Raw genomic sequence first — 24793 nt, 5'->3', positions numbered from 1 at the left:
CAGTCTCTTTTCCCGCTCCTTGGTTATGGCGTCCAATGATTGCACCTTATTTTCCCGCTTTAAACCTTGCAAAGCTGCACTATGTTTGCAATCTCTTCCAAGGCCTATTGCTAACTATTTACATACATAACAAATATGATATGCAATTTCCAAGAGGGGAAAAAGAAAACAGAAAAAAGACAAAAGTCATTTACTTCAAATTTAAACATAGATTTAGTTAGGCTTAGGCTATATAGTATGGCAGTGTATAACCACAGTGAACGAAAATCAGGGCGTTCAATAGCGCAAAGGCTTTTCTATATTCATAGGAAGCTTCCCTTTAGGAGACTGCCTTCAAGTGTATCTGAACAAAATTCCCAAAATATCAAGGATCAATGTTGCAGTCCCTTAAGGGTTGGGAATTCTCTGCATTTAGAAAACACCAAGTTTGGGAAGAATGGCACTGGTGTCATGGAGACCAGAAGGGTGTGGTTTTGTGTACTGCCTGCATCCTGTCAATGGGGCTTTACTTGTTTGTGTGGCCTGGTTGCTGGCATGCTGCGAACTGGTACCGATCCACAGACCGGGGGTTGGGAACCGCTGCTGTAAATTGTCTCTGTTCCACAACTGCATATGAAGCTGAATAATTATTCTGTAATGAAATTATATTTGTATGCCAATCATGCTATTCTGTTTTAGGGTAAACAATATTATAAAAGGAGTAAGAAATAGTTAGCTCAATAAAGTACAAGAGATCAGATAAATTTAAATGTAGTTTTAAGCCAGTCTATACACTAATTCATAACAATATATTTTGTTCTTTATAAATTATTCACCTCTCCCTTTTCTGAATATTTCATCAACTCTCTAAAACAGGGGTCTTCAAACTTGGTCCTTTTATGACTTGTGGAGTTCAACTCCCAGAATTCTTTAGCCAGCATGCCTGGGAGTTGAAGTCCACAAGTCATAAAAGGACCAGGTTTGAAGACCCCCTACTCTAAAACCACGACTTTCTACATATTTTTTTTCTTACCTCTTGACCCCACTCTTCCTTCACATAAACCGTTTTTGAAATTTTGCTCTGGTCATTCTTTCCCCATGACCAAACCTCAATTTATTTATTTTTTGTATCGATTGCTCACTTGCGCACACACTTGCAGGTTCCAGAGGCAAAATGCTTTGGTTCTGATCAGCTTTATGATAACTTTATTGTCACTTTGAATGTACACCAATCGGCATACATCAAAATGAAATTTTGTTGCATACAGCTCTCAAAGGGTCACCACCCCCGATATATACTTCTTGTTCAGGGTCCGCTCAAATTTCACATTGTCCATTTTAGTCTCTAGGGAGTGAACGATGGCAAACAGGACAGATGGAAATGGGGCTCCGTGTGGATTAGCCCTCAAATTCGCTTGTGTTCTGACAACCTCGCCCTCTTTCCTTTTTCTGATCCTGACTCCCACCCTTTCCTTAAAGAGGCCTTGCTTCTTTCCGCCCCTGGAGCACGCTGCTGCCGCCGCCGCCACCAACTCCTCCAAAAGCCTCTCTCTTCCTCTGGGCCTGCCGACAGCCTCATCCAGTTCCTTCGCTCAATAAGCTCCAGGTCCTCTCCTCCTCTGGAAACAGCCCTGATTTGCAGTAGAATCCATCATTGGGCCAGCAGTCAGATCTTGCTGCTGGTAGAACAAATTCAAACAGCGCCAACGACTTTTAACGGTCTCACCAACAGTTCCAAAACAACTAGAAACTCGCCAGGCCAGCAAAGATTGTTGGTTGTATGTCATATGTTACCTTAGTTCCACCATGTTGCTCAAACACATTAAAATCTTCCTGATCATGTGGTCTATAGCCCTTACTATTCCTCCCAAAACTATTCACCTTCAAGAGCCAATGCAGCCGCAGCCATTCCAGGCGCCGCCATCTTAGAACAAGATGAATTATTATTATTATTATTATTATTATTAAAATTATCTGAATTTGCATGCATTCAGCACCCGTCCTTCTTGTTTTAGTACACATTCTGGCCGCGTACAAATTTATTGGGCGTCTCCTTGCCTTACCAACTCTCCCTTCCATATAACTTTAGTAGGCAGAGGCACACTCTTATCGATTTTCTTTTCAAATCTGGCGAAGTTATGGATTTCCTCGTTAAAATATTAAATCTTAAGTGACCTTTGCGCAATTCAACGTTAAAGAGTTCGCCATGCCACCCAAACAACACCTTGTCCAAGATTGTTGGGGGCAATAAGCTGACTTTGTAATAATGCCGCTTGGTGGGGGGCTTAATTTATTTTCAATTTTCTGTATTTGTGCATTTTGACACTTATGTCACTGTTCACCGCCCTGAGTCAAATAAATAAATAAATAATAAGCAGGCATATACATAGAATGAAGGCTATTGCTAAGCACATTGATTTGTGCTTCTTAGATTGTAAGCCGCCCTGAGTCTTCGGTGAAGGGCGGGATATAAATGGGATTTTTTTTAAAAAAAGAAGCGCTCCTGGTTTCCTTTCAATCTAATCCATGACCGCCCCGCTATTTTCCCGCCAGTAGGCGGCCCTACAGCACAGGGCTTGATACCGTAATAGGTAGCAGGTCGCGGGCGGAAGTTTTTCCCGATCGCCTTTCCCGTTATGCCCCTGGTTTCCGTTGGCTCTTTTTTTTTCTTTCCTGAGCTGCTTCTCCGCAGCTACTGAAAGCGTGAGGCGAGCGGGAGTCATGGCCGCCTCGAAGCCCGTGGAGGCCGCCCCAGGTGGAACCGGGACGGGCTCGGGGATCCCGCGCTGGCAGCTTGCTCTGATAGTCGGGGTGCCGCTGCTTGGGGTCGGAGCAATATACTTGTGGAACCGAAAGAGGCGCGGGTCGCGGGCCGGTGGCAAAGGAACCAGCGAGAGGAAGACCCCCGAGGGGAGAGCCAGCCCGGCCTTCACTGACCCTTCAGGGGCCAGTCATCTCGATGGCTCCGCCGGTGGCGACGAGCTGGTGAGAGGGGGCGATGGACGAAATTGGTCCCCGAGCGGGGGGAGGGGGCGCGCGGGCTTTCGTCGAAGGAAGAGCCGGGAGGCCGCCTTAGTGAGCGTTTCGGCTGCAGCGCGCGAGCCAGCCGGCCACGTGCTTGGTGGGGAGGGGGGGGCAGGATTGCGGCGCCAAGTGCTTTTAGAGGGCGGGGTCGGGTTCCAAGGTTCCCTGTTCCAACGGTTCTTTTGGGAGAGGGGGGGGGCTGTCCTGCGAAGGAAAGAAAGGGGTGGGCCACGTGACTTCATGACAGCAACCTGAATTATCGGTAGCTGCTGCCCTTCAGCCAGCAAGATGGGGGACGGCGAAATTGGTTTTTCTTTGCTGAGCCAGACTAGTCGACCGCTTTTTCGCCTTCTCTCGAGGCTTCTCTTCCCTGTTGCTATTTTGAGTTTTATGAGAAGAGAAATACCCAAATAATTTTTTTTAATATTAATGAATACCTTAAAATGCGTTATATTCGCCTTGTGTATTGTGTGTGCTGTTTACTGGGAAACAGTTTTCAAATTTGGCATTTCTTTTTTAAGTGCTGAAAAATGAAGTTGTTGATTTATATACATAAAACTGTATTTTATAGATATAGCATAGCTAATACTATATTTATATATATATAGTATAGCTAACATATTTAGTTGGTGACACTAAATATGTAATTGGTGGCATTGAGTTCTAAAATTATATGAGAACAAGTGGACTATTATCCATTTTTTTCATATTTCTTTTTGAATTTTTCTTTCTAAGATTAAAGACGTGCTGGTGTAAGGAGTTTTACTTCAGGCTCTTTTGGTTCTCATTTTATATAACTTTTTTAAAAAATATTTTGATTTGTAGTTAAAGCAGTATTCCTATTCCAGATATGGATGCATCATATTCATTTATGAATCGTTATGATATTGTATTAGTTGCTTTCACAAATCTGCATATCAAGCTTTATTCTTGCATTTTTTTTCCATTTGCACACTGTTTTCTCATATTGTTTCAATATAAATGTTCAAAGAAATGCAGCTGTATTCACTTAGAATTCTTTTTTTTTGGACACTCAAAGGTACTATATAAATTTTCATGCACTTAAGATTGAATAGTATTTATTTACATCCTCTAAGTCTCAAGACTCTTGGCAGTGTACATTAATTATAGGGAACATAAGCATTTAAATGTCATCGTAGGAATTAAATATTTAACATGCTAAAACAAAACTATAATAGCAAGAAAACAATCAGTTTCAGCCCATTTCACAACCTCCAGATCCTGACACCTCCAGACACTAGGAGAAAACATTAATAGCATCAGTTCTAACCTGAGGTGATAATAAATAGCTGAAGAACATCAGCATCACCTCACACTAATAAATGCTCTTTCCCAGTAGCTTTGTACATAATGCCCGCCATAACAATTTCATTGCAAGCTGCTTGAAGGCAAAGGCAAGGTACAAGGATGTTTGCCAGTATATATTGGCCAGGTCCTGAGATAACCTGGGACAAATCCATGGTCACAATGACAGCCATTAAACCCACTCACCAAAGCATGGAAGTTGAAGTCACCAAACACTAAGGGGTGAGGAACCAGCTAATCAGTTGACAAACTTAATTAGGGCTCCTGCTGGCATCAGGGTGGCTACTTGTTCCTCTCATCCAAATGGACATAGAGGCATTCATATCCTGCCATTGAATCATAGGGCTGGAAGGGACCTAGGAGGTCTTCTAGTCCAAGCTCCTGCCCATGTGAGGAGTTCTTATGCCATCCTGGATAAGTGGTTGTCCAATCCTTTCTTGAAAAGCTCCAGCAGTGGAACACTCACAACTTTGGGATACAAGCTGTTCCATTGAGTAACTCTTCTTTCTGTCAGGAAATTCCTCCTTATTTCCGGGTTTAGTCTCCTGATGAACTTCCATCCATAGCTTCTTGTCCTGTCACTTGGAGGCAGAGATTCTGGTCATAGATGTGGTGCCCTACTCCCTAGCTATAATGTCAAGACTACTGAAGGACCCAAAAGTCCGTTGGACAAATCCCTGAAAGGATAAGATTTTTACCCTTGCACAACTAGGTTTTGATAATATGTGTCAGGTGTGCATCTTTATATCAAATGATAAATTGATTGGTTTTTACGATTTGTGAAAGTGGTGTTTATCATTAGAAACTTAAAATTGGGACCTACAATGATCTGACCATCAGTATTCAGGCCATCAAACCACTTTTTAAAAATATGATTGTGACAATGCTATGTCAAACACATTGTCCAGGATTCATAATCTAGTAAATATTAGTTCCTTCAAGCTAACAACTATAGGATTTGTGCCATATAACAGGGGTCCCCAACCCTGTCTGTGGACCAGTACCGGGCCCCGGAATGCCAGGAACCGGTCTGCACAAAAAAGGAAAGCCCCATCCACAGGATGGAGGCAGCACACAACCATACCCCCACCGGTCTGTGGAAAAACCTCTCTCCACGTAACCGGTCCCTGGTGCCCAAAAGGTTGGGGACCTCTACCATATAGTATTGGGAAAGAGCCTTAACTTAAAAAATTAAAAAAAGCTTTTCTCTTGCAATAGTAATTTCTTAAAGCTGTGATCCTATCATCAAAACATCACTATTTACAAAGAGGAAAGTACTGCATCAATAGATTTAGGAGATCTGTAAGATTTAGAAATAGCTTGACAGAGAAGAATTCTTACAGAATATCTCGTAATTAACGTTTACTTAGTAGTCACAGAACAATTGAGGAAGAGGCAACAGAAAATATTGGGGAGAGATGGAATGAAGGATGGGATAGAGGTGTGAAACAATAAATTTGTAGTTATTTTCTAAAGAAACTGTTTTTCAGTTTTATAAACAAGGTATACTTCTGTAAGAAAATTAAGTTATGCCTAATACATTTTGTAAAGTAATAATGGCCTTACATGTGTAAAGGACATTACAAGCTAATAGATTTCTATGCTTTGCAAACTAATTGAAGGTCTGATACAACTTTCATTCCCAACTTTTTGACATCCTTAAAAGAGAGATGATGAGATACAGAGAAGGTAAATGGTTAAACAGTAGTAGAACTGCTGTTGATTTCCTACTTAAAAATCTCTCTGCCGAAGGGTTGCTGGAGGGTAGAACACAAAATTTTGTCTGATTTGCTGGAAATTTTAGAGAAGAGAAAAACAGTAAAAATGGAATATTCTAGCTTTAGGAGAAGAAAAGGCAACGTTTCTTTCTTTGCAACAGCTATTTTTCTCATCAATCTTGCAACCAATAGCAAGCACAAAAACCTGAATAAAACCACTTGTTGCTTATTACTAGCATTGCAAAGTAAGAGGTTGCTGACAATCTTTTTCGTGGAGGACAAGAGATACTTGCCTCTGATAGAAGAATGTGACATTTTTTATTTTGAATAAAGTGCAGGTCATAAATTTATGTGTTGATGTTACAGGAAGTAACCTTTGGAAAGTTCTGTGGCTAATGTTTGTTCTTAAATTCTGCTGGTATGTAAAGAAATATATGTAGTAACTGCTGTTTAGATGCTGAATTTTACAAATTACTCTTGAAAATTTAAAGTTTTAACCAAAGCTGGCTTTTTTACATTTTCATTCTGGAGGCAGTTCAGGTGGTTCCGCCCCAGGCGCCTGATGGACCCAGATAAATTCCAGATGGCGCTTGGACCGATTCCCACCTCCCTCTCCCACAACCCGGTCGAGTCCTTAGTTAATGCCTGGCAACAGGCTGCTTCGGAGGCTCTCGACCGCGTTGTCCCTTTGCGGCCTTTGACCCGGCGCAAGTCCTGACTCGCTCCTTGGTTCTCCAAGGACCTGCAGGAGATGAAACGCCAGAGAAGGGGCCTAGAGAGCATTTGGAGAACCAGTCAGTCTGAGTCTGACCGAACACAGTTAAGATCCTTTTCTAGATCTTATCTTGTGGCAATGAGGGTGGCAAAGCGCGCCTACTTCACCACCCTCATTGCGTCCGCAGATAACCGCCCGGCCGCCCTATTTAGAGTGGTCCACTCCCTTTTAAATCAAGAGACGGGAGAGGACCCCCTACATGGACGGGCTGAGGAATTTAGTAAATATCTGGTGGACAAAATTGCTCAGATTCGGGCTGGTCTGGACTCTGACTGGGCAGTATCTAACGAGAGGAAAACGATGAATTTGGCCGAATACATTTGGGAAGAGTTCGATCCTGTGACTCCGGATGAAGTGGACAAGATCATGGGGAAGCTAAGTGCCGCCACATGTTTGTTGGACCCGTGTCCCTCCTGGCTAGTCTATGCATCTCAGGAGGTTACACGAGGCTGGCTCCTAGCAGTTATCAATGCCTCACTGAGTGAGGGGTACTTCCCTGCTGCCTTGAAAGAGGCGGTGGTAAGGCCCCTCCTCAAGAAACCGGCATTGGACCCAGCTGTTTTAAACAACTTCCGTCCTGTCTCCAACCTCTGCTTCCTTGCGAAGGTCGTTGAGAGCGTGGTGGCATGACAGCTCCCTTTGAACCTGGAGGAAGCTGATTATCTAGATCCGTACCAATCGGGTTTCAGACCCGGGCACAGCACGGAGACGGCATTGGTCGCATTGGTGAATGATCTCTGGCGGGCCCGAGATAGAGGTTATTCCTCTGTCCTGGTCCTATTAGATCTATCAGCGGCTTTTGATACCATCGACCATGGTATCTTACTGCGTCGTCTTGAGGGGCTGGGAGTGGGAGGCACCGTTCTGCGGTGGTTCTCCTACCTCTCGGACCGTTCGCAGACGGTGTTGGCAGGAGGGCAGAGGTCAAACACTAGGCCTCTTAGTTGTGGAGTGCCTCAGGGATCAGTGCTCTCGCCCCTCCTGTTCAACATCTATATGAAGCCGCTGGGAGAGATCATCCGTGGCTTCGGGGTGAAATATCATCAATATGCTGATGATACCCAGCTATTCATCTCCACCCCGAACCAACCCAGTGATGCCCTCGATGTGATGTCCCGTTGCCTGGAAGCGGTACAGCGGTACAGATTTGGATGGGAGAAAACAGGCTTCGACTCAACCCGGCCAAGACTGAGTGGCTGTACATACCGTCATCTCGTTTAGTTCCATCTCTGACTATAGGAGGAGAGATGTTACCTCCCATTGATAGAGCACGCAATCTGGGCGTCCTCCTAGATTCACGACTCAGTTTTGAAGATCATATTGGAGTCGTGGCTAGGGGGGCATTTGCACAGATTCATCTAATATACCAATTGCGCCCCTTTTTGGACCGAGATGCCCTTCGTACAGTCACCCACGCACTCGTTACCTCCCGTATAGATTACTGTAATGCTCTCTACATGGGGCTGCCCTTGAAGACCACCCGGAGGCTTCAGCTGGTGCAGAATGCAGCTGCGCGGGTTGTGACGGGAGCACCCCGATACTCCCATATCACACCCCTCTTGCGTGAGCTGCAATGGCTACCAGTTGCCCTTCGGGTGAGATTTAAGGTGCTGGTACTTACCTTTAAAGCCCTACATGGCTTAGGCCCGGGATACTTGCAGGACCATCTGCTGCCGGGAAATAGTTCCCATCGTCTAGTACGCTCACACAGAGAAGGCCTCCTCAGGGTACCGTCAGCTAGGCAATGTCGGCTGGCGACCCCCAGGGGGAGGGCCTTCTCTGTGGGAGCGCCAGCCCTATGGAATCAGCTCCCCCCTGAGCTTCGGATGGCCCAAAACCTCCAATCCTTTCGCCGCGGCCTCAAAACACTCCTGTTCCACCAGGCTGACCTGGACTGACAGGCATTTTAATTAATTATATTTAGAATTTTTAATTTATTTTTTAATCTTTAATTTTAATTTATTGCACGGATGATTTCAATTTTATTTTTATCTTGATTTCTGTACTTATTATATGTTTTGTTGTTAGCCGCCCTGAGTCCTTCGGGAGATAGGGCGGGATATAAATCCCATCAATAAATAAATAAATAAATAAATAAATAAGAATTCATACAAGTGATTTTTTATTTGCAGAGTCCTCTAGATAAAGCCCAGGCTGCGAAGAACAAAGGCAACAAATACTTCAAAGCTGGAAAATACGAGCAAGCTATTCAGTGTTACACCGAAGCCATCAGTTTATGTCCTTCTGAAAAAAATAGTGACCTTTCTACATTTTATCAGAACCGAGCTGCGGCTTATGAACAACTGGTATGAAAACATCTAATCTATATTTGCATTCATTTGCAACTTAAATATAGTTTCCACCTGTTTCTTGTACAATCAGAAGACACATTGGACACTGCTGCCCATTGCAATATATACATATATAGATATATAGCAAATTGCCTAGATGTTAAAAATAGAAGCTTTTGATTTTGAAAATGTTTAAAAACATTTTAAAAACAACAGAACTTAGAATGCTTGCAGACATAACCATGTCTCAACTCTCATTTCATATTTTCCTGCTGCTTATTTATATCTATATTTCTTTGCCAGTATATTATACAAATGATATTTTTTAATATTTTTTCAATTTAGCCCATGTTTTTTAATTCTTGGGAATACCCAGTGCAACTAATAGTTTTCAAAATACAGGATAAAAAATTGTTCATTAAGAATTACAAGTCTGACAAAAGATTGGGGTTAACTGTTAAGGAAGTATATTCAACAGCTTGGAAGCAAGCAAAAATTTTATCTGCTAGAAGGCATTTGAAGACCTGGTTCAGGAAAATTGCCAATGCTTTTTTGAGAAAGGGTATAATACCCTTATACTAGAGTAACATTTCTACTAAAATTGTTCTGGTTAACAGCACTTCCAATTAGTGGCGATGACCTACAGTATAATGTTATATATCATCAGGCACCACTTTGCCAAGGCTGAATCTGCCCATCTGGTGAAAATATCGTAAGAAAGCCTGCTTAGAATCCTTTATATCATAGGTTTTTGTCATGTGAAGTGGACATGGATGAGATGGCAGGCCTTCTCTTATGGCCCTCTGCTTTGGACTTTCTTGGTTCCAGAGATTTGAGCAGCCACTTTCCTCATGACATTTCATAATTTTTTTGAACAACATCACGACCACGCTTTTAACCAGATCTTAAAAGTTTGTTGTAGCCATCTAGAGAGGATCTTTTAACAACATGAAAGTATTTGCTGGCCAACACGGACTTATTTTTTGGTAGTTTTAAGAAAGTGAAACTGGTGTGAAAATAAAGGAAATTGATATGCATGCCTGAAAAGAGATCCTTTTATTAGTGTAGGTTTAATCAGTAGACAGGATTACAGTTAAAATTAATGATTAATGAGGAGTTAGTAGTAGTAGTGATTCTCAAGTTACAGTGATGTTTGGGAATGGAATTTGTGTCAGTAATTGATGCAGCCATAAAGTGCAGTATCACATGACTGCATCACTTAGCAACAATAATTTTGGTATTCCATTACATCATTAACCAAATTGCACTAGTTGTTAGCCAAGGACCCATCGCAACCAAGCCCCATTCCAGATATCCCTCATAGGCCTGAGCCTTAGGTTTTTCAAGATAAGGGATTGCCTCCCCTTCAACTCCCTCCAGATACGTATTCTTTCCAATCTCTGCCTTTTTGATTGCCCTGCACTTTGGCCTGCAGGGCAGCAAGCAACTCCAGAAGGACTTGGCCCCAGGACTGCTTGCCATGCTGCAGCTCAGGGGCTTCTTGGTATGCTGAAGCTCTGAGGATGCTAGAAGTCCCTGAGCTGCAATGTGAAGCTGCAGCATGCTTGGTCAGCAGGGTCCACAGAATACAGGGATCCAAAAAAGTAAATGGGGGAAGCTAGGTAGTAGTGGGTGAGTTGAAGCCACCTTGAGTTGTAAATGCGGGCTGGCTGCCAAGCACTCAAATTTTAATCACGTGACCAAAAGGGCACTGCAACTACTGTAATCTCAGGGACCAGTCAGAAATCCCTTTGTTCAGTGCCGTGATCACTGAAAAATGATTACTAAGCGAGTATTACCTGTATAATATACATAATTTAATAACACTCATTGGATTCTCATTGGAAGTGTTCTTTGATAATTTATAACTTGCATATATTTTAAAAGGTTTTGAGTAAGTTAAGCAGCTGTATTCTATATATTTTTTCTTATTTTAATATATATTTCCTTTCTTTCAGTTTTTTTATTTCCCCTTTTTACTGACCCTCTAGCTCATGGAGATTTAGTTTCATAATGCAATTTTGAAAATGAAAATTTTCTATGCTGCATTCCATAAAAATTATTTCAGACACATCGGTTATGTTTCAGTAATGAAACTTCATAAGTAATTATGATTACAGTTGTAGAATACATTTACATTGGTTGCACTGAAAACTGGGATTTATTGAATAAATACTCAGCAGTTAGAATTGTTAGGTTGATTACTTAAATATATGGGGAAAATATTTCAGATTGAAAGCTAAAACAAAAGAGTAGAATAGTTATGTTACAAGTGTTAGAAATCTACAGTGGTATTTTTTGTTGTTTGAGGAAATAGGTTCTCTTTAATTAGTTATTTTTGTATCTACAGCAAAAATGGAAAGAAGTGGCCCAGGATTGCACAAAGGCAGTTGAACTTAATCCCAGATATGTGAAAGCACTTTTCAGGCGTGCAAAAGCACATGAGAAACTAGATAACAAAAAAGAATGTTTAGAAGGTGAGTATTTTGTACATGTATCATTATTATTAAACAGAAAGATTGTTTAAACATTAAATAAAAAGTCTATTCTTCAAGCACCTGATGATGGTGAGAATTTGGAGAGGGTGACTTGGGAATAAAATTTGAATAGGTGTCAGGCGCAGGAAATCAGGAGTCCAGGCAGTTCAAATGAATATATAGGTTTATTGTATGCGAAAGCTCTCTACAAGAATCTAAACTACTAACAGTCAAAGCAAATTGGTGGTAGGTAAGAATCAATGGAATTCAAGGTGAGCTGGGCTTAGATCTCTTGTGGACCCAAAGGGACTTGAGACTAATGACACATTTGACCTTTCCCTTGGGCTCAGGCTTGGTCATCTCCAACATCAGGCTAATTGTTTAGTGGGATATAAATGTACTTGGTAGGAGTTCCCTTGGTAGCATTTCAAGAGCTAATGGATTAGAAATTTCTCTTTTATGTTTCCAGATGTTACTGCAGTTTGCATTTTAGAGGGCTTTCAAAATCAGCAAAGTATGTTGCTAGCTGATAAAGTTCTTAAACTTCTTGGGAAAGAAAAAGCCAAAGAGAAATATAAGGTATGATTTGTTCTCTATAACAAATGATAAAGTATTAGCTTTCTTAAATGGTTGCAGGAATATTTGCTTTTTTTCCTCCCTTTTTTTGTTGTGTTCCAATACACACAAAGGGAATAAACCTGTGTATAGCAAAACATGTGTTCCTGCAATACTTTTTGTGAGAAATACTTGATTTTCTGGAAAAATTTCTGGGGTGCCAACAATTTTGGCCATGACTGTATATGAGATGTATATGAGAAGCATCCCACATATATAAAATGAGATACACATAGATACAGGTATCATTTCAACAGAAGTGTCTCATTTAAAATAAATCAAAAGTCTAGACTACTTAAAATTACCACACCAGAAGTCAATTTGAAATTCTCTAATCTATACAGGTAGTCTTCAATTTAACATCATTTATTTAACAATGGTCCAGAATTATGGTAACCCATAAAGAACTCCCATCTGTCACAGTATCTTGCATTATTGTTCCTGTGGTCACATGATTGTAATATGGATGCTTGGTAACTTGTTGGCACTTAAAACCAGTTGCCAACCTTCCCAAATAACGCAGCTGCCATTTATATATTTATTTTTATCCTATCATTATTTGGAATTTCTCTGCTGGCTTCAAAAAAGTCAATGGGGAAGCCAGTAGGGAAGGTCCTATCTGCCAAGAGGATTCTCTCTCTCATCTCTGGGAACTGACTAAAGAGCTATGTGCTGAACTTTGGCAGGGTGCAGAAATGGAACTCCAATCATGAAGATTTGAATTTCATTCCTGTACCTCATCAGAGGATTTTACTTCTGAGTGTGGAGGAGAACTGAACTTATTTGATAGGCAGCTCTTTCTGCCATCCCCCAGAGACGAGAGGAGGAAAAATCTAAGTAGAGAGGTAGCACAGTAAAGTAAGGTTTCTCAGAGGTCTTATGTTGGACAAAAAGCCTAGCAAGGCAATGCACTTCACTCAGGGATTGGTAATTGTGCTTGGATTTATTTCTTAACATAGCCTCCTAGAATCTCCCCATCCCTCACCCCCAAAGCATCCCCTGCTTCTTATCTGGAACTCTGCCCTCTTAACAACCGACAAGACTGCTTAATGATCTCAATGGGTAGGGTAGGGATTGCGGTAGTTGAGCTGAACAATCATGTGACATTCATTTAATGAGCACCTTGTTCATTGACCAAGATTCTGGTTCCAGTAATGGTTGTAAGTCAAGGACTACCTGTATGTAGCTTTGCGGGCAAGAAAAATGCACCAAAACTTGGAGCTTACCGCAATAGCAGGGACAAATGGAAGAGAAATAGAAAAGGACTACTTGAAAAGAATGTTGTTATTCTTTTAAATAAACTTAAGGTAATTTTTAGTAGGATCTTGGATATAAAGTATCATTGTTAAATGAAATAGCTCTCAATGCATGTTTTCAAAGTTTGTGCATCATAGAAATATCTGTTAAGTCAATACACCAATATTACAAAAAAGAGGATCTTTTTGCCAGTGGTCTAAATAATGACAGAAACATTTCCATTGAATGAATATTCTTGAGAATGGCTTCTTGTAACACTTTCTTAACTGGAAAGGAATCTTGGGCTCTGAGAAAATCAGGATGAAAAAGCTAATAATTGGAAGAAAGGTTCAGGTGGTTTAGAAATCAAAAAAGTATCCTGTTAGCTATATTTACAGCTAAATTCTAAACATAATTTGATTGTTTATTTCTTTAATAGCATTGGTTGGTTTGCCTTTTTCAAGCTATCTATGTTTCCTTTTTGTAGAACCGGGAACCCTTAATGCCTTCACCACAGTTTATCAAATCTTACTTCAGCTCTTTCACAGATGACATTATATCTCAGCCTCTTCTAAGGGAAGAGAAATCTGATGAAGATAAAGATAAAGAAGGAGAGGCCTCCATAATAAAAGAAAAGTAAGTGACCGTGCAGTTAAGCAACTAAACTTCCATGACAGATTGTACAAATGATACAAAAATATAACACATTATTTTTGCTGCCATTTATTGTATTTTTTGAAAGAGAAATGAAGTAATGTAGATACACAGTAATTGCTTTCACTCACTGTGAGAGGCAGCTTATTTTTAGCTTACTGTGGCCACATTTAAGAACAAAACACCGAAAAGTCATTCAGTGGGGGATAATTGATTTTCAGAGGAGTGGAGCGGACGGGACTATGCCAAAGGAGATGGCTGTTGAAATCCCACTCTGTGTCAGGACCCACCCCAAACCACGTCTTAGGAAGACAAAACTCTTGGAGACAAATCTAGTCCAAAAAGAATCTTTACTATGACATGCTTGGTTGTAGGAATACAAGACAGGACTTAATATTGTTCTACAAACTAAACCCTTATAAAGAGTTTCCGGTTCAATCCCCCCTTAACCCCATTTGGTCAGACCCCCATCATTTACCTGTATCATCCCTCTCGTGGGAAAAAGGAACTTAGGACCTTTTATGTTTATTGCTCTCTTCTGTGACACAAGCCAGATGCTCCTACCCTAACCCCCCCCCCTTTTGTTTCCCCAGTTCAAAAGGCTTCTCTTTTCCTTTGAAATGCCTAATACCGGCTCAATACACATCTGTTCCCTCTTCCTCGGGAGATGGCAGGATCCATGGAATAATGTTTTAAACATACATTTATGAATATGATATAAATGGATTCTGACACTCTGTTCCAGACCAAGAAGCAACCTAACCCCTAAACATTGGAGAATAGAATGATAAAACTATAGAATTGGGAGAAGCGAGAGGTTACACAGTCTTCCTATGCCAGCGGCCCTCAACCTTTCCAGCTTGGTGGCCTGGCGGGAGGGGGGAAAGGGGATGGTTTTGTGTGAGTGGCAGACATGCAAGCACCCACTGCTTGTGCGGCCCGGTTCTGAACAGGCCACGGCTCGGGTTGGGGACTCCTATGCTGTTTGCTGTTACATCAAGGAGATACTAGGATAGTTAGAAGTGGGGAAGACAAAATTCAGGAATGGAAAAGAGTCTGGGATGGAATAGAAAGTAAAAGGAAATAGGTATGAAGAAATGAATTCCTATGTTTGCCCTCACAAATTTTGCAGGATTGTACATTTTTGGCCATTCGCTTCAGTTAAAATTCCATGCATAATTTGGAACTCACTGTTATAGCACATGGCTCATTACCTGTAGCTGACATTTAGTCTGTAGCAAGAAACTTCTAACTAAAATGCTAGACTTTTCTTATCAGAATATACAGTACTAAGAACAATGGTCCATTTGTCTGATTTGATATTTGAAGTGACTATAAGGAGATTCTGGAGATTCTCAGTCATCCATGTTAAGATTGTCTCAAAGGTGCTTTTTCAAAAGGCAACTGAAGAAGTTTTTGGATGAGAAGCGAAATGTCTTCAAGGGGGGGAAAAGTTTGGTTGCCTTTTGAAAAAGTACCTGTAAAATACCTTTTTTTATTGCTGGTTAAATATGCTGGTATGGACATAGTGCTCCCGATAGTTTTATCTGCATTGTATCATAAATACATTTGCTATCACCATAATCTCTGTTGGCCTTAATGATTAAAGCTGAGGTTTGAGGGTATGGTTTGTTGTTTTAAACCAACTGGGGGCCATAATTTATGGGAATTGTGAATCCAGGACTTTTTAGGACTTAAGAGAATTGTGAATTCAAAATACATCAGATTGTTCCTGCTATAGGAGATTTTTGTAATAAAAAATGGAATAAACACAATACTTTCTTATAATTTTGAATGATTGTTCAAATACAATTTGTTTTTAAAAGTTAATGACAGAATATTTGAAATCTGGTTTTATAGAAACTATCAAATGCACAAGCAATTCAGCTTGCTTAGTTTTGCTTAAGGTAAGAATATGGCTCTGTAAAATGTATGACAATCTTTTTAATTGGGAGCTACCCAATTAACCAAATCCCAGTCCTTTTGATTGGGAGCTGCCCAGAGTTGATTAGAAGATAGGTGGCTATCTAAATATTTTAAATAAATAAAATAATAATAAATAGAAAATTTGTAGAAACAGACATATTTGCACATATTTAGAATTTCTTTTTCGGCATAATCTTATATATCCATTGGGAATTACTAGAATGTTGCCATTCCAATATTATTACAAAATATATAAAGAGAATTTTATTTGGTGGGTTTTCACAAAGAGCTTGTATATGATTTGATTAGAACTACAGAAACATTTCTCTTGCATATTAATAACTGCTTTATATATTTCTTTTAGCTGTGGCTATTTAAAGGCAAAAAAATATATGGAAGAAGAAAACTATGACAAAATAATTAGTGAGTGTACTAAAGAAATTGAAGCTAAGGGAAAATATATGGCAGAAGCCTTGCTGTTAAGAGCTACATTCTATTTACTTATTGGTAATGCAAATGCTGCCAAACCTGATTTGAATCAGGTTATTGTTATGGAAGATGCAAATGTAAAGGTAAGTGTTTTATAGATTTCACAACACATTTCTTAGTATTGATAGTGACTTTCAAGAAGAAAACGGATTCTGTTATTCTCTTATTATCCCCAACTCTATTTCATGGGGTTTTCAGGGGAGATCAATTTTTTAGGGCAGATGTGAAGTTTGCAAAAATCCCTCCCCTCTATGAGAAGTGTGCTGAGGGCAACCTGTAATTCTGATAACCCTAGGCAAGCAATTGAAGATACTCTATGGTGGGCTGAAAAATACTTGTTTTTTCTAGTTTCCACTTTGCCCCTAGAGTTGCCTATGAGAGTATAATAGGATTAACTTTTTGCTCTAAAATTCAGAATGTAGTGTTTCTTGCTCAATATTTATTGTAGCAAATAGTTCCTTCATCTATTCCATTTCTCAAATGTTGCTTTTGATAAAATCTTGCAGTCACTTTTTTCCTGGCCTGGAAATAATTCTGTTTGCTATATCATCCTTTTTTGCTGCCTCTTCTTGGAGGTCCTGCAACTGCTGATGACCCTTGACTGCAGTAAAGTAGATCAGTCTAAGTCCACTGCTGATATGCTTTCTGTAGTTACTGGTTTAGACTATGTGTGATGTGTTTTAATTCTAGTGAGTATCTGTTAGTTTTCATTGGCGGGATACTAGCAGTCAAGGGTGTAGAAGCCCTATGAATTAGAGATGGAATTATTTTGGGAAATAATAGACATACGTTTCTCCAGCATTGTGCGCAAGCCATTTTGTGACAGGGAGGATAAACTCCTAAACAAGAAGCTTAACATTTTACCTATGCTAAGAGTTTTTTAAATGTAAAAAGAAACTGTCAGATAACTTCTGTAATGAAACTGAAATATCTTATCTAGGAAAAGAAATGCATAATAGCTTTAATTCTTCTCAACAGCTTCGTGCTAATGCCCTCATCAAACGAGGAAGTATGTATATGCAGCAGCAACAGCCTTTATTCTCTACTCAAGACTTTAATATGGCTGCTGATATTGATCCTCAGAATGCAGATGTTTATCATCATAGAGGACAGGTAGAGATTATTCTTCCACTTTAATATTTTTCTAATCAGATGTTTCATTGTATGGATAACTCCAGAAGAAAAATCGTAACAGACAGACAATATTAAATGGTAACTGCTATAACTGTGTACTGAATTATGCATATTGAAGTGATAATCCTACATTCATCAGTATCCTGGTAGAGGTACAAGTTTAATATTAAAGATGCTACATAACTTATAAACATCTGCTAGGGCTCTGAAGAATTCAATCATGTAATACAGGTTGAGTCAGTATGTTTTTACTGGTAACTGTATTGCAGCAGTAATTTTACTTTCATTTAATAGAATTATGCTGAAGTTTTTTTGTCTTTTTCAGCTAAAAATTTTGCTTGACCGCGTAGAAGAAGCTGTAGAAGATTTTGATGAATGTATCCGTTTGCGCCCAGATTCTGCTTTGGCACAGGCACAGAAATGTTTTGCTTTGGTGAGTATTTGAAAGTTTATTAGGCTTTATTGTAACCTAATCTCACAAGCAGCTTGGCAAAATAATATCACTTGTAGCAAGTTTAGAAGTTACAGTTACAAATACATGAGTGAGTTTGTAGGCTTTCTATTAAGGCTTTGTTTTTTAACTCTTAATTATTTTTCTTTGCAGTACCGTCAAGCCTATACTGGAAATAATACTTCTCAAGTACAAGCAGCAATGAAAGGTTTTGAGGATGTTATTAGGAAATTTCCAAGGTGTGCTGAAGGTTATGCATTGTATGCCCAGGTACATAATTTCTTTAGTCCCTTATTAAAAAATCTCATGTACTATCATGAACCAGCTCAGTACCAAATATTCTTGTAAGAAATGTTACATGCAAAACTAATAAAATAAAACACAGCAGGAGATCATGCATAATATATGCAAGTGCTAATTATTAAAGAACTATATTAGGAGAACCTAGCATGGCAGTTTCAGGGGGTCCTGGATGAAATGGATTATCTGAAACCCTTTCAATTGGGTTTCAAATTTGGTTATGCGACGGAAACAGAATTTATCGTATTCGTAGATGAGAGTGGGATTTTGGCTCCTTTTAGCAAGGTCGGTCCTAATTGTAGCAGGTCCAGCCCACAGCTCCTCCTTTATGATGGGCTTAGTACATAGTAGACTATACGGTCTTTTTTAATATCTTCATAAAGCCACTGGGTGAGATCATCCAACATCACAGGATGAAGTATCATCAGGGTGCTGATGATGCTCAACATTATATCTCCGTCATGAGTGACCCAAGTGTTACTGTTGCTGCCCTTTTGCAATCCCTGGAGGCTGAAGGGATCTGGATGGGGGACAACAGACTTAAGCTGGACTCTGCCAACACTGAGTGGCTATGGGTGTGAGGAGCTTAGGGATCTGGGAGTTTATCAACTTTGGTTCTGGATGGGGTTGCGCTGCCCCCGAGAGACCCATGCACAACATAGAGATTCTCCTAGACTCAATGACTCCTGCCCAAAGAGCAGTCATGGCTAGGAGAGTCTTTGCTGCATGCTTTCCTGAAAAATGAGTCCTGTGTTCAGTTCCTCCCACCCTGATCATCTTTTGTTTGGAGTACTCCAGTGCGTTCTGTATAGGGCTACCCTTGAAGACTCTTTGGAAGCTACAACTTTACAGAACGCAGCTATGCGGACAGGTCTAGAGGGCCCTAGAGTGACACATGTAACACTGCTGTTACGCAAGCTGCACTGGCTGCTGGTTTGCTTCTTGGTCCAATTCAAGGTGTTGGTTGTTACCTTTAAAGCCCTTCATGGTATAGTTCTATTTCCTGAGGAATAGGATTGGCCTGCCCCACTCATTCTGGCAGAAGGGGTGTGCTACTGACTCTGTCAGTCAAGGAATTCCAGCTCACAGGGTCTTGGAAAGGAGCCTTTTCTGTGATACTCCCTGCTTTTTAGGACATCTTACCACGAGAAGGGAGATATGCCTCTAGCCTCCTGGCCTTCCAGAAGGGCCTCACAACCTGGCTTTGCTGATTGGCCTGGCACCCCAGTGGGGTCACTTTAAGCTGGAGGTGACTGGTGGAGTAAGATCCCACCTCCATACCTCTTGGGTATTTAATTCCTAATTTTATCTTATTCCTATTAATGTATTAAATATATGTATATTTGTGTTTTTATTGTATTGTAAGATGGCCAGAGTTGCTTTAGATAGTGAGATGGGCAGCATATAAATTTAATAATAAAATGTTTCATTTATTATTAGGCCTGTTGTAAAGCATTCATTCATGGATGAGCTATGTTGTTATTGTGTCTCCATGTAGGCATTAACAGACCAACAGCAGTTTGGCAAAGCTGACGATATGTATGATAAATGTATTGATCTTGAGCCAGATAATGCTACTACCTACGTTCATAAGGGGTAACTATTTGTTTTAATATTAAATTCACATATAATTATATAATTTTAACTATACAGTAGCACTTAATCCAGTAAATATAATAGTACAGAATAATACTTTGCTCATTATTTCATTTTTTTACTGCTTTTACTGCGAAAATAGTTGGATTTTAGCCCTAAGTACTATTACTGTGGATCATAGTCTGAAATTGTTGATTTAAGCATCAAATGTAAAAGTTGAAAAGTTTAAATTGTACTAAGTTTCTGTTTACCAGTTGCTTAACCAATAAATGAGTTAATGAGATGCCCAAATATTCATATTTTTCTCTCTGAAATATAATGACACCATGAACTTGAATTTAGAATGCCAGTTTGGTAGATCTGTGTGCAGTGATAGAAACGATCCAGTATTCAAGGACCTTTCTTTTTAGAAAGTGACAAGTAGTTCCTAACTTATGACCATTTGTTTAGCAACTGTTCAGTTACGATGGCATGAGAAAAGTGACTTACAACCAGTTGTTGAACTTACAACCATTGCAACATTCCCATGGTCACATGATCAATGTTTGGACACTTAGCATTTACAATGGTTGCAGCATCCTGGGGTCACATGATACCTATTTGCAATCTTCCCTGCCTTGACTTTTACAATAAAGTCAATGGGGGAAGTCATTGAGGGCAACAAAAATGCAAATAAAAATGGTTGTGACTTACTTACTGCCCATATTACTTAGTGACAAGTTCCAGACCCAGTTGGGGTCATACGTCGAGGACTGCCTGTAGAACTTTTGAAGTTTTTTAGCCAGAAAAAAGGGAGATGAAGGAGATATATAAAGTGATGCTTAGTATGGAGAAAAGTGAATGGAGAGAAGCTTTTCTCTCTCATTTTCAAAACACTACAATTGGGGTCATCCAGTGAAGCTGTACAGAAAGAGATTTAGATCAGATAGAACAAAATATATACTTACATGATCCTGTAAAATTCATCACTGCAAGAGTTTCATGATGACCAGTAACAGTAGTTTTAAAAGGAGAATGGGTAAATTCATGGAGGGCAAATCTGTCAGTTGTTATTTTGATTCATTGGTTATTTTGTGTAAACATTCCACTGAATACCAATGCTTGTGAAATTATAGCAGAAATAGGGACATGTTTAGATTTCCGTTTCATCTAAAATGTATCTGATTGGCTATTGTGAAAATGAATCCAAGCCTGATTCAGCAGGACTATTATGTTAGTCATTTTCATGCACATGAGTTGTAGGCTAAACATTTACTATTGATCTGTAATGCTTTTTTTCCAGTTTACTTCAGCTTCAATGGAAGCAAGATTTAGATAAAGGTTTGGAACTTATAAGCAAAGCTATTGAAATTGATAACAAATGTGATTTTGCATATGAAACTATGGGGACAATTGAAGTGCAAAGGTAAATATATTTTTCAAATTTGGCATCTAAAATTCTGAATTACTGCTGTAGAGTTTATGTATTAGATTCACGTATGGTTAGTTCAGGCAGAGTTGAAAGTTAGTTGTGGTTGTACAAATTTTCCCATTATGAATTTAAAGATAAAATGTTTTCAGTCTTTCCTTAGATCAGATGTGCCTAATCATTGAGCTTTTTCCAAAATTTTATAATTTATATTTTTTAGTGTCCTATTAAACCTCATATCAGTTGTAGACTATTTTTAAACTTTAAATGTATGTGACTGACTTCGACTTGTTGCTGTATCAGTCTTTGCTTCTTTCTTTATAATACATTTTTCACTATTGCAGGGGCAATCTGGACAAAGCCATTGAAATGTTCAACAAAGCTATTAATCTAGCCAAATCAGAAATGGAAATGGCTCACCTCTATTCACTCTGTGATGCTGCTTATGCCCAGACAGAAGTTGCTAAAAAATATGGATTGAAGCCACCAACACTGTAAAAAAAAAGGGGGGGAGAATGATTTTTTACAAAGTAAAGCTGCCCACTTCAGCCTAGTCCTAAAGACACTGTTGCAGTGTGTTGAATGGTGGAAGTTACTTTTTTCCCCGTTTGTGCTGTTGTAATTCTGTTAAATGTTTAGGTGTTGTGGGAATGGCTATTCAAGAAAAAAAAAACAATTTCCCCCCCCCCTTGCCCTCCCCCATCAAATAATTGTTAGAAGAAACTTAAAAACAAAATTGCAATGGGATCAAATATTATTTTGGCCATGCAAATAAAAATCTTTCTGACACATTTTTTAGGGTAACTGTTGTGAATGACTGGTTCTAACCACAAGAGTGTTATACAATATGCTGTTCTGTTGATTTTAACAATAGTGCTGTGTATTTTATATATATAAGAATCCTTTTTCATTATTTTAAGGTTTGGGAAAACAATAAAAATTGTGAACTGTTTGATAGGGAAGATTTTGTTGCAATAGGTACTGAAGCTTTTTTCCCCCCAAAAAAGAAGATCCCATATGGAAACACTTCTTTACTTCCTTTTGGTTTCTGTTTCATATGAGACAGTGGCTAAACTGGTCTTCAGGGCTCTGCTCTCGTAAATAGTTTATAAAACTTGTATAAAGACTTCAAAACTCATTTGCTGTCACACGAAGGTATTCTGCGTTTCAAAAGCAAATTTTATTATTGAACAGTTTTTCAAAACAACAATGGCAAAATTTCATAGTCACTGCCTAAGAGATTCTGGAACTGTTCAAAACAACATGCTACAATTACTGTGTCATACAAATAAGAATTTAGAGCCACCAATGCAAAATAAAATCATACTTACATTTTCTTCTCCCAAAGATTGTTATCTTTTTCACTTACTAACAGATGGTGGCTGAACTGGAATGATTGAGCAAAGTCAAATAATACTGCTCAATGTTCAAATTAGAATTTCAGTGCTATAAAAAAAAGCAGCGCATTGAAATTTTATTTCATACATCTCCATTTTCCTGCTATGACTGCATCATATTTATTTTTAAAGGGGTTTTTATTTGCATGGCTATACAGTCACTTTCTCTTGAAAGCAATGAAGAATTAAGCATGTGAGATCTAATTCTAGCATTCCGAATTATAAGAATTTTGCCTGTTATTCAGATATTTGAAGCTGCACTGAAACTGCATATGATTCTTTTTGTAAATGACTTATACATGTAAAGTCACCAAATAAATATTATGTTCAGATATCTTTATATATCTGTGGTCTAGGGTATTGATTAATGAAATTTTACCCTAATTGGGTAAAGTAAATGTACTGGAAGCTGTTGCAGAAATGAAATTAATGAAACTTCTTAAATTCTGTTCATTTTCTTTGCTGAAATTTGGGGAGAAAACCCATTCTATATTAGGGGTGAGTTTCAACCTTGAAATACCCCAATTGTGAGTATAGACTATAATTTTCTTCAAAGTGTGAAATTGGATATTTCAAAAGACATAACTCAGTATTCTGGCCGTTCTAACATTGCCACTAAACTGTTCTATGACTTATGATTGGGCTGTATTTTTCAGAATTTTTATAGCCCAGCATGTGCAATAGCAAGGACCAATTATGTCCCTGCAGCTCTAAATATAGGGGGATATGGGAATGAAGTGTGTAGAAGAAAGAAACAATGATATGCTGGACAGAAGAATATTAATAGTCCTACAACCTTCTCATCTATTTGATAAGTTGCTATTTTAAAAAAAAGTTATAAAAAGCTAGACATCAAATGGAGAAATCAATGGATTTGTTTTATTTTGCTGTCAGATAGTGCAAAGGTGTGTGTGTGTGTGTGTGTGTGTATACACACACATCACATTGATAATGCTGCTGAAGGTTATATAAAGTGTTCCACAACATAAGGATTGATTTGTTGTACATTAATATTACTCATGCAATTAAGAAGCATCATAAGCCACCATTTTTTTTACCAGAAGACATTCTTACAAGCAAGCATACCGGTAAACTTTATTTTAAAGATTGATATGGCCACCAATCTTAAGTAACTCTGGGTGACTTAAAACAAAAATAAAACCAAGAAATATTAAAAAAATAAACAAAAACTCTGCCCCCTGGAGATTCCCCGTAGCAGGCTTGTCTCTCTTTCCATGCCTCCCACCCATACAATTCCAGCACCTCAGTCAAGAAAAAGGGAAAAAAAGCCAACCAATTTTAATGGCCTTTTGAAAGGCTAGAAGGATAGGGACCTGTCAAATCTCCGGCAGGATGTTCCACAAGGAGGAAAGCAGTTGCTTGCAGTCTAGGCAGCTGGAATCAGTTCATGATGTTCCAAACCATAAGCCATTCGCAGTTTTGAGTATAATTTAAGGGGAGGAAGAGGGCTCACAACATTTCTGAATGGTTCTCTAGATAGAACTATCTGAATTATTGATGAAAACTGAATTGTAGCTTAAGTTCATTCCTTGGCTATCAACCTAAAGATGTGGAACCATCCCAGGCTTGGATAAAACTATTCCTGTATGAGGTTTAATCTGATGGGAAGGAACCAGGGAGAATTTATGGATAGTTGCAGCTGCTCAAAATACAAGCTCTTCTGGGTCAGTTGGATGACTTCTTCATATACGTTTTGGGATGTGGAAGTAATGAGAAAGTACAGAGGCACTCTTTGAATCTTTTAATGTTTGGGACTTCTGAGAGACAGCATGCTAAAACTGCTTCTTTAGATAATAAATCTTTTTGAAGAATGTGTTTATTCATTCATTAAAAACAGCCCAACTGGATGAACATTGTTGAAACTTGCATGATGCTTCAAAAGTATCTTCAAAATACTGTTGGGGGAGTTTAGCTAATTTAATCTCTTATTTTTCATAAAATCAAATAAATACCATACTTCAAAAGAAGAATGCATT

At 39.1% G+C, this 24793-nt stretch overlaps 1 protein-coding gene across 1 annotated transcript; it reads left to right on the top strand.

Moving 5' to 3' along the window:
- The first annotated feature begins 2658 nt into the window (after nucleotides 1-2658).
- TOMM70 (translocase of outer mitochondrial membrane 70) lies at nucleotides 2659-21950 on the top strand. Its single transcript, XM_081327184.1, has 12 exons — nucleotides 2659-2964; nucleotides 8955-9128; nucleotides 11464-11590; nucleotides 12060-12169; nucleotides 13929-14077; nucleotides 16386-16593; nucleotides 17489-17623; nucleotides 17970-18077; nucleotides 18249-18365; nucleotides 19894-19991; nucleotides 21274-21396; nucleotides 21744-21950. The coding sequence occupies exons 1-12, from the start codon at nucleotides 2701-2703 to the stop codon at nucleotides 21895-21897; spliced, it is 1767 nt and encodes a 588-aa protein (XP_081183310.1). The 5' UTR covers nucleotides 2659-2700; the 3' UTR covers nucleotides 21898-21950.
- The last annotated feature ends 2843 nt before the right edge of the window (nucleotides 21951-24793 follow it).

This window comes from Vipera berus (genome assembly GCF_964194415.1).
Source record: "Vipera berus genome assembly, chromosome: 4".
Taxonomy (NCBI): domain Eukaryota; kingdom Metazoa; phylum Chordata; class Lepidosauria; order Squamata; family Viperidae; genus Vipera; species Vipera berus.
Note: the sequence above shows the minus strand (reverse complement) of the source record. Positions and strands in the feature narration are given on the sequence as shown.

Coding starts and splice junctions, on each gene's coding strand:
- TOMM70 (XM_081327184.1), top strand. CDS start 2,701: ATGGCCGCCTCGAAGCCCGTGGAGGCCGCCCCAGGTGGAACCGGGACG. Junction 2,965..8,954: donor CCGCCGGTGGCGACGAGCTG/GTGAGAGGGGGC, acceptor TTTTATTTGCAG/AGTCCTCTAGATAAAGCCCA. Junction 21,397..21,743: donor GGGACAATTGAAGTGCAAAG/GTAAATATATTT, acceptor TCACTATTGCAG/GGGCAATCTGGACAAAGCCA.